Consider the following 17,088-nt stretch of genomic DNA (forward strand, 5'->3'; position numbering starts at 1 on the left):
AAAAAAAAAAATATATATATATATTGTAGCGCTTAAGGACAACAAATATTGTTGCTCAATTTTGGAATCTTCTCATTACATACACTAAACATTTTCAGCGTCTACTGCGCTAGATTTATTGCTCTTTATATATTTCTGTATTTATTTGTACCTCTACTCTAGGTAGGATTATTTACCGTTCCAGAATGAAAACAGATTCAGATTAATTTTATGCGAAATATTTTTATTTATGACCTATTTGTACATTTCAACTTCACACGGTTGCTGTGTGTGTGTGTGTGTGTGGGTGCGTGTGTGTGTGTGTGTGTGTGTTTGTGTATGTTCGTTCTATTATTTATTATACTGTTGTCTTTTTATCAATAGTGTTACTATTACTATTATTTTATTATCGGTGTTTTTGCACATCGCCTTACATCTGCGTTGTTTATATTTCCATTCCCCAGATATTTAGTATGTTTTTGTCTCATCGACGATATACAAGAGCTCCATTCCACTTGCCATTATTACTTTTTATGGTAATGCTATTCATGATTTAGAATTAGCACATACTAATTACTCGTTATCATCTATGATCTTCTTCTAAGTGAAACGAATTGATGAAGACTGTCGTTTTGTTGCTTTTTTATTATTATTATTATTATTATTATTATTATTATATTAATAATCATTGTTGTTATTTCACACGTTTTCGTATTTGTCCTGTGTTGTTACACACATTTCACATTATATATTCATTCCGATGGCACCTGTTTATTAACTTTTCCAACGCGCCGTCACCATCTGTGTACTGACAGGCAGCGGCATGTCCTATTATCATATAATAGTTGTTCCTGCGACAGATCGGCGTGATCGAAGGCCATTTTCTCACATCGTTCATATAACACATTTCGTTTGAAGCCGTCCGTTTCATATCGTGACTCGGACTGCGCAGCCAGATGCAATACTTTTCTTACACATTGAAGAAAGCTATTCTCAGTGTTTGTTGTTTCTCTTTTACATATAATGGTAATTCCGTGTTCGCCTCACGTCGCCTTTACGCTTATTTTCAGCTGTAACAGTTTGTAACAGCCTCATTCATGGTCCTGATAAGATTGGCCTTCGGGCACTGTTGCCTTAAGTGATGCACCCCGTTAGGTGGGTTGAGGTGCAACAGTAGTTTAGAAAGATTACGACCCTCAAGGCTATTCGTAGCCCAGCTTTTTATTATCATAATTATTATACTAGACGATTATATTTACGTGTCGAACGCACTCGCACTCTGCCGCTGCCGTTATGAGCTATTGGAGCCGAAATCGGTGCCCAGTCACGTCGTCATCAAGCGAAAGCTCACACCATTATATAGACACAGATGTTCTCGACTTTATGAACCTTATGCCTTAGGCTTTTCATCATACCTTCCCTATGGAAGCTATAGCGACCTTATTTAGATTAATTTATATATATATATATATATATATATAGTTCATCTCATCACCATACTTTACTTAGACCCCAAGATGTGTTTATTTGGATTTGACATCTCTATATGTTCATATATGTAAGTTTGTCTGTATATATATATATATATATATATATATCCGTATTCAATATTTCCTATATTTGCTCTATATATATTCCGTTCTGTGTAATATTTATATTATATATATATATGCTCATATAGGTACATAGGTGACTATAATAACTACACTTGTTTGGCTTTGCCTTGTTAGCCAGCCCATTTATTCCAGTTAATCATTTTATCTATTTAGCTTTTCTACAACAGCTTCTTTGTCTCTCAGAAGCTTCTTCACCTTTGTCAAATGCCTCCTGCATGTATCTCTTACGTTTCTCCAATCTTGTTGCAATTGTATCGTATGTATAGAGCTCTACTTGCACACTTATATATATATATATATATATATATATATATATATATATAGACATAGAGAGAGAGAGATTTTTCCAATGTGTAGCTTTTCCATTATTTTGACGGGGCTATAAAGTCGCCCCGTTGTGGTGACTCTTATTCGACGGATCGCCAATGACTATGTATCAATATATCGTAAAGGGTCCTTCACTTTTCCTTCTACTTGGAATAATAGGAAATAGATAGTTGAGTGCTAACATTTGCCGTATTGTTGATGCCTATCTGGAAAATTCAATCACTGCCATAACAACGTGGTAGATTTCAGAGACCTGAACTGAACGCCTAAGATGCCTGATGTGTATCATCACTAGTGTTTCCAGACAGAATCTGCAGCACGAGTGCTGGGTTCCACGAGTTTTCAATTAGTCATGATCGTCAGCACCATCCGCACAAAAGTCTATGTGTCTGTAAGCCTTGGTGCATGGCATGCCTTAATATTCGACTAAAACATTCGGAGAATTGCACCGATCGCCAAAGAAAAAATTATTTTTAACTCGTATCCAGTTAAATAACTGCTTATCATTAGCAATGAATCGAAAACGATAGGCCCGCTGTCACTGGAATACGATTGCTCCCCTTCATTTTCCAAGTCGCTGACATTATCCTCTACGCGGCGCGTTTTTCCGTACGTACAGTTTAGCTCCATAATGACTATATATACATATATATATATATTTGAGTGTGTGTGTATATATGATCTGACGATTTACAGGGATGCTCATGTTGGAGATGTGTCCTTATACACAGTGTATGGAAGAGTGGGAACACATGATCGGCGCGGCCAGAGGATCACAGGCCTGAGTCACTGATTCTTATCGGAACGGGAACAAGCAGCTCAAATGAGATCCTGACGAAATCATGTCCGGAGTGAGTCGTGCAGTGTCATCCCTCCTCTGTATACAAAGGTGCATTTATATATGCCTTAGTTATACCGAATGTTAATGGTTACCGTATATGGTTTATATGCTTTAATGTATGTTTATGCTCGCCCGTAAATGTGTCTGTCTATCTATCCGCCTCTCTACTGATATATTTACACGACACGCTCATACTCCTCATTCGTAAAGGGTTTGTATAGGTGGCGGTTTTTGCACACTTGTAACGCGTATAGCCAAGCAGGCTATTAGGTATGCAGGTTTTCGATTTATAGGCCGGTAACGTGCTTAGATGACCTTTTTGAGCTCGCTTAAGCGAACGCTGCTTCCAGCTGGAGCTGGTGGCGCGTACTGGGTAAGAACGCGCGTTGCGTATAGCACGTATAAACCAACGATTTTATGGCACTCTTGACAAACGAGCGTTGGATTTAATCTCGCCCTCAACTGTGAAAATGAATACCTATGGTGAAGGTAGACATTTACGTTCAGCAATTTTACGCCTGCGTTTGTTTATCGCTTGATTTTTAGTTATTGTGGATCTTGTCACATAATTCTCATCTTGTGCGTTCACCTGTCACCTTTTGAGACTTTACTGGTTTGGGTGGCGTACGGCGGCAAGCCTTCTTCTGAATTCATCCATTCATTTACATACTCTGTCGTTATTTTGAATGTACCTAACGGTCTATAATTGTTGTGATCATTGTTATGGATATTATTATTATAATTTTTCTGAGCACTACTCCATCGTGGCGTTCGTCATTACTGCCCCCTTGCGTTGATTGGTATCGAGTTGGGAGCATGTGTTTGTGTGGGCGTAGACGTATCTGTATACCTGTGTCTTCTCGTGTGTATTTGTGTGATGCTAGTCAATGTGTATATCGTTATTATTAACCAACAGAAGTTACCACATTTATAATTACATAATTTAATCTATATCCTATGCGGAAGATTTTTCGGCGTCCCTTTTCCACCTTAGGATCAGCCGCAAATTATCTTACTAAATCAAGTTATAGGCATCGACAATAATAGATAGTGATCATTATCATCATCTTACCACGATCCGTTTTGCTCCCATCGCTCTGTCATTGTTCATAGTGTGTCGCAATGCGATTATGTGCAGGTGTCTTTATGCCCAATTAAAAAAAAAAAACTGGAAAAACTACAAACATATCACCGACGATAAAAGAAGCAAAATTGCTAATGTTACGAGTTAGAACCAACTGTAGCCCATCACCTTCATGTTATGGCACGATCCTTACACGCAGTCCGTAAGCTTTCCTCCCATCCACAAAAAGCGTTATGTATACCAAACATTATGTTAAAATAAATAATAATGTACTGAACACACACACGCACACACATAAGTGCTGAAAAGAATAGTTTTTACCGGATTTTTTTTATTTCTGCATCAACCTAACATCACGAACGTCAACGATTGATGTACTACTTAGTCAATGAGCCCTAAATGTCATCTTACTTCATCGATCAATCACTAGCCATTGGAAGCTAAGCAGATCATCTTGCCCACTGATTTCTGTCGGCTACCGAACCACACCTCAGCCTAATCAATAGTAATAAATCATTCAATATGAAGATTTTATCAATGAGTTGGTAAATCAATCATTAATTAATCAACTAATCAATCGATTAAATAATCGACCAATCAACCACAGACGATCATTGCTTCACTCACTGTCACACGTGCATCATACGTTCATGTTCTATTACACTTTCCGTTCACTCTTTTCTGCCGGTTTCTCTCGCTCGTCTTGTGCTTTTACACGATTTTCCACTTTGCTATGATACATTTCTTTACAGATGGCGCACGATTCATTCTATTCAGTTTCATGGGAGCTGTCACTGCCGCCGCCACCGCTTCCGATGCTATTGCCGCTGTCGTCCTGCACGATGCGCTACCGTCACTTCGGAGCCGCGTCAGCCGTCTTGACGCTCCGTCATCGGCGCAGCAGAACTGACGGAGTTAAGGATATGGGAGAAATCAAATAGTATTTGTTATACGTTCGGGCAAACAGCCAGCTAGCGATACTGTTCCTGTGGACCAGCTCATGCAAGGCGGGCCGATCCTTCGAGGCTGCAGAACCTTTGGGACCCTCTGAAGGTTACGAATGCATCGCTATGTGGGTCGCCTCTGTCGTCTATTTTTCTCCATAGCCTTTTTTGCATCGATGCCACTGGGATCATTCGATATCAGTGGGTTTGTAGGTGGGCGGTTCGGTGGGCTTTTGTGAGACGTTTATGATGATATCACCGGAATTGCGTTAGCTGGCCCGCGTTCCCCGCTGCACCCTGTTATTCCTTCAAGGGCAGAAAATCCTTTGCCTTTTCCGGCCGGTAGCCTTTGCGAAGTAAAGAAACCCATATGCCGCTGAAAGTTTGGCAGAGTGGTATGCCTAAGGATACAGGCATAGCTCTTATACGATTAGTTACCATTGGCTAGGCTAAAGGGCAACAATACGTTGATAATAATTGTCATACCCAACACCGTTTTATCCACAACCGTATATTTCTAACGTACAAACCGCATCCTTCCTTGGAAAGATCATCCATTTCTAACTGTGTTCTATTGCGTGAAGTGTCCTGTGCTTAAAATTAGACACAAAGGGTTTGAGGCCTACGCCATATCATCTATGGCCGACGAATTTTCACGTCGAGCTAAAGTTGAATTAGAATAAAATTCACTGGAAGCAGTCATAATCGAAGCTTTTTTGCGTCGGAATACCTAACTCGTACGGTTTTTCGTTCAACTGAAGCCTCAACAATCCAAATTCTCAGATAGGATTATGCTTGTATCAAAGTTTGGTTTTTACAAGTCTAATTTCTGTGTGCACTTGTTTGTAATGATTCATATGCGTGTAAGGGGACTTACATGCGCAGCGATGCAATAAAACCAATCTATCATTATATTGAGGCGTAGAGCTTGTTTATAGCTGTTGACTTTATTACCCCCGTACTTCACCCCCGACACAGCTCCGTACTTCATATGGCTTCGCTTTCGTTCAATCAGATTAGCAAATGACTGCTGTTTCAGAGATAAACTTTCGTTCATTTATTTCCTTTGTCTTTATTTATATATTATTTTGTACGTGATTCGAATTATAGATAATACACTGTTGACACTTATGAACTTGGGTAACTTGGTTGACGGCTGAGTAACTTTTTCAATTTTTATGCCGTCACTCGAAGAACCAAATATTAATATTGATCACTCGTATAACGTAGTTTTCTAAATTACTTTTAATAAACCTCAAAATCAACATCGACCTAATACAAGGAGGCTAATTACAATTTTGGATTTTTTTCGGATGGTGCCTTTCGAATTTGTTGGGGCGTTAAATGTTGCCGACACAGGTTATCCTGGTGCAAATTATGGTCGCGGTATCGGTATCGCTCGATGTGCTTCTAACACTTCTAATATGCCCTGGTACATACTTCACGGAGCTTCATGGGTCACGGGAATGACGTCCAAGTGAGGCTTTGGGCTTTCGTTGACCCAGTCATGCACTCTACTTGCCCTCTACTGCCCCGCCCACCCTGGCATGCAATGGAGGGGACTATAATGGGGTATAATCAAGTTTAGCCTGGGTACAGAAGGCGTTTTGTAGAGACGTAGCAACGATATAGTTTACGCTGTCATAGCACTTGCCTGTACCGTACGATTGAATGCTGACGTATGATACATACGCAGCAAGCTTGCGACTGCACCGTCATGGGGGTCGCACAATTTTAGGAGTGAAGCAACGATGACCGAAATGTTAAGGCAAACACGTCGGCTAGGTGACGCACTATCTCAGGTCTAGAGTCAGATTCTGGGTAGGGCTCACGACTACACGACGCCGCTAGCATCGTTTTCTCTCGCGTTCTCCTTACATATATACGATTACCTTCAGGGAGGTTTCGACCGGATCAACAATTTGAATTTACGTAGATTGCTCGGTCATTGGATGGTAGGCAGGCAGGCAGGCAGGCGCCACTGTGAGCGATCGTACTGGGCTCTCTACAACGTTGTCTTTTTCCCACAGTGTGAGTCCGTCAGTTGCTTGGGGTGGCTGTGCTATACCCGCCACCATTGCCACCGCCCTCACGACTCCCTTACGACCATTCCGGTCATTTGCTAGCTGGCTCGGGTCGTGGTCCCACTTTTCAGTATTTCGGTCTCGATATTGTTATCGAACGCTGCGTAAAAGGGTACAGCATAACCAGAGGCGGGGGCAAGCCGTTGCAGCTGAGTAGCAGCAGACATGCAGGCGAGGCCTGCGGGCTAGACATTGAATGTTGAAAAGGCCAGACAGCAAAGACAAGGCAGCGGCACAAGGACGGTTAGTCAAAGAGTCAGACGCCAGCGCTATTGGCGACAGCATCGTACGCGACACCGAGTCGACATACGCTATCCTCATACTCTGTACGAGAGACGATGCACACAGCGCGGTCCTTCGAACCTTCTGATTCAACGTGGGCTCCACCTGGCCACCCCGACCGCCCCTTCCGCTCACGTTTTGTCTCTCACTATGGGAAGGTGAGGTGACGAGCCACGGTAAATAGTTTGAGCCAACTTATAACAACGTTGCAGCAGCCATTACGTTAAAAAGAACCCTATCGCCGCATACTAGGTGACTCGTAGCCGGCCAGACTCAGTGTCGCAGTAGTTGTTTCGTTCAAAAATCACCCCCGGCATTTGGAGCTACCAATCTTCCGCTCACCCACAACCGTTACGCGCTTGGTGCTACTCTTGATGCTTATAGCGGTAGTTGTAGCAGACGTAAAATGGCCGTGGTAATGGTATTCTATCCGTCAGAATCAAGCTAGTCAAGTTCACTTAGTAATCATCATTATGCATACGTGTGTCGACAATTGTGTTATGAATAGTCAGTCTTAGTAATACCAGTAATCTTGAAGAATATGATAAAGAAACCTAAACACTTTTCGCTACTGATAAGAATAATAATGACTTACTTAATAATTGTAATAATAGTGACGATCATTATAATAATTATTAGAATGGTAATAGCTGCGGCGGTCCTTGATTCCAGTTTTTAGGCGTCTGCTGATGTGCCTGCGGTGCGAGTCCCATCACGGCCGCGTTCGCTGATGTACTTCCCTGAAAAAATAACCATAATATCACATGTTTAGACATAATTTAGTGGCTTATCTATCTCACATCTAGAGACACACGTTTTTTCATGAAGAGTCGACTTAATATAATCTATGAAAATTACCATTTTGATTCTCCATTAAAGGCACATATTGCACGGTGTACAAATGTTGTTTATGTATATTATCCTTTCTTTTGGCAACTGACGCGGACTCATTATAAAAGTATGCTTTTCTTCACCACTTGGAGATCTACAGGAACAATAGAAGGTAAACCGTACTCAATACTTGGGCATATCGTATCTAGTTGACGCTTCATGTCATACGGACGAATTGAGACACGCAGGCATCAAGCAGACGTTCGATACGTGGGAGCTACCCGTTATAGCACGGAGCCGCTGACGACTCACTAAATCTTGCGGGTGGAACCTACATCGCTCAGGATCAATTCATTTCTGAAGACATTTCATTAGAGAGCTGTGTCCAAGCAGTGCTTCAGTGTACCCATGTCACACGCTACATTCGAATTTACTAACACGTCAGTGGCAATTAACTCATAGTAGAAGACAAAAGGAAAAGTCTGAAAAAGATAAATTTGTCTAATGACTCCTGAGGTTGGCCAGTGCATGATTCGGACATGACTACGAAGACCTGTATTTTTTTGACTTATATAGTATTTTTTGACTATAATAGTATGGAATTTAGTATAAGGACTTTTTAACAGTTGCAACACATAAGAGGACAATCTTACAATTTACATCTCACCAGCCTGGGATTGATGCACAAGTTAATTCTAGCATCGTCCGACTGTTTGTGACTCGTCTCGCCAAAAGTTTAGTAATTACCCGGAAATTCGGCATGATAATTGCTATAATCACGTTATTATACAATTATATACATATTATACAAGGCAACCATTATCCGATCTTCATAGAAAAAAACAGCGCATAAACATTGAGAAATCTGGTTCACTTGATGCTAAAGAGTGGAGTCTGCGAATTTTTAATGGCTACCATACCGTAGTGAAATCCGAAGTAGATCGGTTCGTGTGTTTCCAGAAAAGCTGAAACCTTGCCTGATCGTCTAGGTATTGTTAAAACTGATAAAGTAACCCTTTTTTCACAAATACGCTAGATTTGACACGCTATCCCTAGAACGTTGTGTACATACTTGACGAGCATTAAACGTTGGCTACAATATAAGCGACTTTATGTAAGATAAATTGTAATCTTACAGAGCTAGCTTACAATTGAATTTAATGAATACATTCTTCGCAGTTGACGATGAGTAGAAAGCAATTTAGGCGAAGCTAAGAAACAGTTTTGCCATATTGGGTGACAGCTCATAGCTGAGGGGTAACCTTTTCTGTATGTACGGAATGTATCCTCCTGGGCCCTGGGAGAAATGACAATTCACAGAGAATCAGGCATGCGTTCCGCAACTTCAACCATTCCCAAAAGTACGTCTGAAGCCTTCTACTTCTCTCCGGTTGTCCTTTGCTTCCCGTGTCATCCTCTGGTGAGGTTTTAATGGTGCCCACCTAGCTCGCGACGATAAACCTTGAGCATGCACACTGCGACAGTGTGGTATAATCAAACATAGCTGCACCTATCCTGGGTTGTCCTGCGTGCCAGCTCATATGTGGTTTTGGCTACAACGCATCTTCGTTAGCTATCAAAACCCAAAGCTTCTTGTGGTCGACTCGGCGTCCGATCAGAGCTGGTTTTTCTTGTAGAGAGTTGGCACTACCATTTTTAGCTACCAAATGCTTTCTTGATGCGAGCCTTTCTACGGTGTTTGTGGCTGTTTCGAGAGATGGAACCGACACCGGCTGCGATGCAAGCACAGAGAGAGGGTTAAAGCCAGTCGGAGGCAAACGGCGTAACTAGACGGCCACCCAAAGGATCAATCTGAGCCGGCTAACCTATAGGCACGGCTGCATCGCTGCGCGTCAGTCATCGACAGCAGCAGCAAACGAACAGATATGCCGAGAGAGACAGGCGGATGGTGTACTTGTTTCAGGCTGATTTTTTGATTCAGCCAGATTCCATAAAGGAAGAAACCCTTCGCGAGGAGGAAAATATGGTGGTGGCTTTCAAAGAACTCTCCCCGTCCCCCCCGCGTCAGCGGCCAGCTAGCCACCAGCAAAAAAAAAGCGGACCGACCGAAACTCCGCTCAGGCTGTGCCGGATCGACGATGAAATGCAGAAGAGAGACAGGGCTAAGGAGAAACCCGATAGAAAGGTCGCTGGCGAGACGCAAACACACGCGGATTCGGTGTGTTCGAGGCTGAAGCTTTTTTGTAGTCTTTTCTATCGACGTCCCCCGCAGGCGGTTGCAGCAGCAGCAGCAGCAGTGGCGACGGCAGAAGGAAACCCGCTTTGAAAGCAGAGCGAAAAAAAGGGTTTTCAGGTTGAACGGGTTGCGGACGTCGGGATTGGCGAGAAGCTTGGCTCCGCCCGCCCGCCTGCCTGCCTGCCTGCCTGCTCGTTTCCACTACTGCTGATCCGCGAACCGCTTCGTAGTCGCCATTTCGAGGGAGACATAGAATGAGAGTGCTGAACGGAACAGCACTAGCAAGAGAACTCCAGAAGCGCCGCGGTGACCACAAACCGCAGTCAGGCACAACAGCGGGAAGGCCCCCGATCATCATACGTCCGCTGGTTTTCATTGCGTTCGCCAATTCGACTTCGCGGGTTGCTCCGACGGGAAACGCTCTGTCAGCTAAAAGACCGACCAAAAGCTGGTAGCTGCTGCGAATAGCTATCGATCTCGTCCCTAATCTGATCTGAGCGTTGAGGTTAGTAGTATAATATACGCGAGACTGGATAAAAGGGACGGGAAGCGGAGCCCGAGTGCGTTTACACATTTCAACCGAAGTCTGACCGTCAGCATCAGCATAACCACATCGGCAGCCTTGGCGATCTTGGCGCCCACTGCCATGTATATATTTAACCCGCACATTCAGAAAGATTCACAGTCGCAAATGTACTGCTGACTATAAAATTTTCGCTTTCTTCATTCCCTATTGTAGAGTACAAGGAAGACCAGTAACTTCTGCTATCTCAGCAGGTTTCACTTTTGATTTTTAGGGGGTGTTCACGCAGACAAGTCTGTCCCCAAAGCACGATCCCGAAAAAGACGCGTATGTAGCTACAGCTAACAAAATTGCTTATCGCCGTCGTCGAACTTTCTCCAGTACCGGCTCGCCTGTTATTATGTTACGATTACGAGATTATGATTCACTAAGAGTTTTAGGGGTTACGTTAATAAAATGACCTGACGCACATCGTCCTGCACGTGACGAACCTTTCAGGTGGAGGATCATATGGAGCTCGTAAATAAGAGAGGCCAAACATTAACATTTTTTCAATAATACCAATAATGATAATATGGAACTACTAAACTGACCGGCGGATTTCGCCTTGTGCCTATTTTACTACGAAGTGCACATTTATTTATTATGTTAGGTAAAAAGCTAATAATTATAACCTCAAATAACTAGATTATAATATTGGTAGACACAAACCTAAACAGCACGTGGTACTTCGTAAACATACGATTTTCATAAACATGTCTATGTGCTACAATTTCTAGGGCGCATTTTTTATGTAAGACAATCTCTACATCACACAACTCAAATGGCCTAGGTTTCTAATAATTTGCTTGTAAACCGTCGTGCGCTTACTTCTACATATGTGCCTCACGTCTCTTTATGTGTGTGTACATTTGTACATATGTTGACGTATCAACGCGGACATTGCTGATGGCCATCGCGGCCGTTCAAAGTGGTGATTCAGCATGGCTTTCGAACGTCGCGAACGAAGAAGAGTTTTGGTTCGTCTGTTTACGACTAACCAATTAACGTTATGCTCTACAGGGAAAAATAATTCCCCTTATAAAAAAATCTATCTATCTATCTATCTATCTATCAGCTGCCTCTTGCGCACGCCGAAACGTTAGCAGCTTCGAGAAGGTCAGTTTGGTCCGACCACTCCACAGGGTCGATTTGGATCGGACAAATAAAGAAACACGCCCGTATTTTTAGTGATACGCTACAGACGAACCTTACCCGGTATCTGTGTTGCTATTAAGCCCATCTTAACTCACTGTGTATGGGTAAAAAACTAACCATGTTCATAATGGCGACCAATTGCTCTCTAACAATAGCTATAACCTAATAGGTTCTTCTACGATATAGTTTTTTATGCGACATCTATTCAGCAATTTGCCACACAGATTTAGAGAACCGCCCCATGCAATACGAGAATTTTTCACGGGAATGTATATGTACATTTTGACGAGATGTCGACGCGCGGATGATCGGCTAGTGGCCGCGCAGACGTTTGTAAATGCTGGTGCAGTATTACGTTTTCTTTTGCAAGTTGTTTAATAAAAAAAGAAAGTGACCAATCATATAGACATACGCCCCATGGGGTAAAATCTTTTGTTCAATCGACTTCCACCTTCCGCGCACACTACCCGGTGCAGAAGCCTAAGAAACCCAGAAAAAGTTCGCCCAATCTGTGGCCTCTGAGGAATCATCGTTTGAGATTATATCCGCGGATAGAATTGCAATAGTACGGATAGATAGATAGATAGATAGATGTTGGAATAGATGTAAGGGTGTGTGTGCAGACAATTGAACAAGAATGACTTTAGGGGGTCGTTTCTCTGCTTTTTTCCGCGTAGGCTTGGCTTGGCGATGAGAAAACACTACGGTAAAGACGAAATCTTAGAGAAAAGCTTTTTTATGCTAAAATTATTAAAAGAAAAGTTCCCTCTCAAAAAGAACTCAGAGAGCATTCGTCTGTAAAATTTGCTTGTCAGCATCGCTCCTTAACCGCTTTACTATTAACACGCAGCTTTGAAAGTTTATATGGGCGTCATTTTGAAACAACTATCGTCGTAGAGGCGTGAATCGTTAACGATAGTACAATGGTAGGAGAAAATAATTGGTACAGGGGAATAACGCACATTCTATGGGGTTACGAAATATCTAGATCCCGATAGTCCGATGGAGTCATATGAGTATAACAAATGCATAAACAAACTGTCATGAGTTTGGATTGATCAGTCGGATCTAGGCTAGATAGGTGAACGCGTTTTTGGGCTTAGATTCGAAAAAATAACAGGGTAATTTTGGATAGCGCTCGATTTGAGTGCATAGTGTGGACCATATCGCACATACATAGTGCACATTTACCAAAAGTTATATACAACAAAGAAAGGGCTAAACAGATACGTAGACCTGGCTAGTCATGACTAAATAACAGATGGCTGTCGTACCGGATGCTGTTTGGCCGCAGAGAGACCAACTGGCGATAGCCACTTGATTTCAATATTTATAATAGTAGGGAAAGTAGCAGTGGCTGTCGAAGAAGTAAAAAAAAAAAAGATCAGGACCATAATTCAAGTGTTGATCTATCCCATACCGAAATAATCTCCACTTAAAATTGGCATGCCTTTTCAACAGATTTGGCAATATGCCGCACCCCCTTTCAATAGCGCCAACGGAAAACCATTGACATAACGTGACGGCAACAGCAAAAACGTTTAAAAAAAGTATCTTTTTTTCGCTCCTCTCTCCCTCTCTCTCTCTCCCTTCGTCGGTAATCCTCCACTTTGCTTTTAATCATCATTGTTTTCGGTTACTCTTTGTTTCTGCCGTACTCCAGGATCAAGATGCTAGATGGCTTGATCAGAAACTTTTGCAGGAATGACATTGACAGAGTAGTTTTGGCAGCAGGAATAACAGCGACGGCACCAGTCATGTGTTCCGCAATGGCAGAATCATCATGCGCGTTGCCTTCGCCGATCACAAAACGTGTCTGCCGCTTCTGTGCCAACCAGCAAAAGACAGCGACGAAGTAGAACAGAACAGCATACGAAAATATGCGATTAGTGCGGTCGACTTACCGACCTCGTCGCCCTCTACGTTGTAGTCTTTCTTCATGTCGTTCTTTTACGCCCGTAGCTCTTTTTTTGGCGTTTGCCATTTTGGGGGCTCCTTGCCCCCATCACCCGCCTCGTCTGAAATGGCCGCCGCGGCATGGAGCGCTACTCGACTCCGCTTGGACTGTTGCGCGCTTAATCATAAGGGAAACAAGACACATCGTCGTCGTTGTCGTTTTGCTTTTTGCTGTCTAGCAAAAAGATTGGGCTTGTTCACTCAATCTCGAGCTACTCTGTCTATCTATTTTCCCTCCGTATTCGTGTTCACTCTGCTGCACTTTTTCTGCCGCGCGGGCTGCATAGTGTCGCTCCTCGTCGTCGTCGTCGTCATCGTCGTCGTCTTCTTCTTCTTCTTCTTCTTCTGTCTTTTCTCAGTCTATATATATACGTACGAGTCTCGTTCTTCTTTGATTCTTCTGCGTTGGCAATCGCTAAGAGTAGTCGAACCGATGAAGAGCGGGCAGCCCGGTCGCGCAGTTAACTCGGTTTGCGCTCCGTTTCTTTCGCGGTCGCTCGCGCACTTTCTCCGCCTTCTTTCCCAGACAGAAATCAGTGAGCAAAAGCCGCAGCAGCCGTCGGCATAATTATGTGTTCGGTTTCTTTATAGATGTGCGTATTCTGTACGTGCGCGGTTTGCTAGCTATGTGGCCGTGTGACTGTTCTGAGTGAGACCGTTCAACTTATCATGGGCCGATCGGGCCTCCACAGTCCATGGATGGTCTGGATTCAACCTGCCACACTATACACGGCACCCGCGGACAGCCGCGCTACTGACGACAGCGAGAAAGCGTTCGAGATGCCTTCGGCGCGTATTGCCAGCGACGACGAGCGGCACTGGAGGTGGACGCGATAGAAACAGATTCAGAAACTCGCTAGTAATAATAACTTCGACCAGCATAGCCAAATCGATGAAGCAACAGTCATTCGGACTGCTGTTTCTGGACAAGAGACGAAGAATAAGAAAAACAAAAAAAGTAAAGGTGATGAGGCAGTACAACTCCGCTATTCGCCTCTACGACCAAGATGGCTGACGCTGATCGTCGTCTGGGGTAGCAATAACGAAAACATCACAGGATGAAAAACACAGAACGGCTTGGAGAGCTGGGTGCGTACAACATATGCCGCCGCCGTCGCCGCCGTCGCCGCCGCCGCCGCCGCCGCCATGCTACGCAAAAGTACAGCACGATACCAACAAGATAGGATGGGAAGATGCATATACACGTTGAGCACGGATGACCAGAAAGACAGAACATAATTCTCAGTCAGTTACACATTTCTGCGACTGGGCAAGTGTCATGATATTATAAGGCCATGCTTTATGCCTGGTCTCTTAGCGTTAACATGTAAACATTGCCAAGTTGAGTGATCATGATGTAAGTGTATAACAACAACAACAGGTTGTCGTTATTATGTATGAAGAGGCGTATGTGCTCGTTCCTATTGCCTCGAACATCAACACTGTTGACCTTGTCGAAGCTTCAGTCACCCACAGAATAATGATAATAATGAAACTAGTATGCTTATAAATAGCACAAACATTAGCGGGACGAACAGTAAAAACCTAAAGGAAGGGTCACATATTATAATCGGCATCTCAATAGATTTCACGGGATACTGGTACCAAGTGCCTATTGCTACTGTACCATGGTCATACCGAACAGGACAATGCATGTACAAAGTTCGCTCGCTTCAGGACGCTCCGTAACTGATTCGTATGATTCACATTTAACATATATGCGACGTATGCTATTCGACATTATCCCGCTGCCTTTTTCCTACTTTAATCTGAAGTGAGTCTGGACCCTTTCAAAGTCGACTTCTGCTCGTTTCCTCCGTTACCGTTCCGCAATCGTCATCTTTATTCTTCCACTATAACTTTCATGGTAAGATCCTCTCATCCCTGCCGTACTTTTATTTCTGCATACCGATTTTGTTATCCTACAGTAATACGATGTCCCATAACCTTCTATCAATTATTCCGTACCTACTCCCACGCCGATTAGAGTGCTACTACCCTGTCGTCGACCCCCCTATCCCGTGGCGGTTATTTATGTCTTCACGCTGAAATCGAATTATCTCATAGCTTATCAAGTGTTCGTGATTTATCTAATTGTGGAACTGTCGCGAAACCAAATAGCTCAGCTATAGCAAAGTATCGACATCTTTTTAATAGCTGTTTTTGTGCCACAGCAAAGCATACCAGCATTTTGTCGGTGGCCATAAATGCGACAAACATATCTTCGTCAAAACGGAAAGTTCAGCAAATTTTACATTTGACTACTTCACAAACGACTGTCAAAATAACCCGACAAAAACGTAATTCGTTCCCACTTTGGATAACCAAACGGATAAGTATTTAATAGGTTTTTTCATATACAAAGATCTTTTTATATACGAAGTACAGCGTATTCTCGTCAAGCGAAGCTTAGAAACAAGATGACAGTAATTGTTAGTATGCATATTTAATAACGAACATATAATTAGATGAAGAAAAACAAAATGAAAAGACTGAGGACATTAACAGATTGACTGGTAAAACACACGAGCATCGAACAGAACGATAGGCATCTAAAAGGATCACTTCGATCGAAATTAGAGGAATCAGAAATGGTCAAAATGTCAAGGGAAAATGACTGTTCGGAAACGGTAAGAGCGCGGTTGTTATCTCTAATTAATAGAGTCCATATAGAGTGTAGTAACACTTACGAAAGTACACCGAATTTCTGAGTGTCAAATAGGGCCAGCTTTGTGTGAAGCTTGTTAAACTAAAGACCTCACTCATTGCGAGAATGGTAAAAACGGCGAGCAACTACTTTAGTCAGAGAAAACTACTACATATATATATATATATATATATACGCAAGTCCATATAAACTGAAAGCCGTTGAAGTTATCTGCGTATGTTTGTTTGATACACACTTACTATTACTATCTTATTCTGTCGGCTTTAAAACAACGTTTGGCTGATAGATACTCTAGTTTTTGTAAGATTAAGTTTATTAGAGTAAAAAGTAATTCAGATGAAACAACATCTTTTAGCCTCGAAAATTAACGTTCGGTGGTAACGATTTAATCCGTTGAAGGCCGTAGCCCTATGGAGGCTCATTAGGGAACGGTGACGACACTAGACAAGGAGGCCCTCAATGAAAGCACAATACGTGACTAGTGAAAACCTTTCAAAAATAGAGATTAGAGTGTTGAAGGCTAGCAAAGACGTGACCAGATGTTGAAACCCAAAGGGCA

At 42.7% G+C, this 17,088-nt stretch overlaps 1 protein-coding gene across 5 annotated transcripts in view; it reads right to left on the reverse strand.

The window, feature by feature from the left end:
* Window positions 1-202: 202 nt before the first annotated feature.
* The window catches only part of LOC111271456 (uncharacterized), an 81,502-nt gene continuing 64,616 nt past the window's right edge, over window positions 203-17,088 (reverse strand). For 4 of the 5 annotated variants that reach the window (XM_022852261.2, XM_022852257.2, XM_022852260.2 and 1 more), the window contains one exon: window positions 203-7,897. Coding sequence is in view for 3 of the 5 variants with exons in the window: in XM_022852257.2 (XP_022707992.1) it covers window positions 7,793-7,897 (105 nt within the window). In the remaining 2 variants the exon portion in view is untranslated. The remainder of the gene's footprint in view (window positions 7,898-17,088) is intronic. The other variant, XM_022852258.2, reaches the window with a different exon arrangement.

This window comes from Varroa jacobsoni, unplaced genomic scaffold (genome assembly GCF_002532875.2).
Source record: "Varroa jacobsoni isolate VJ856 unplaced genomic scaffold, vjacob_1.0 contig00636, whole genome shotgun sequence".
NCBI lineage: Eukaryota > Metazoa > Arthropoda > Arachnida > Mesostigmata > Varroidae > Varroa > Varroa jacobsoni.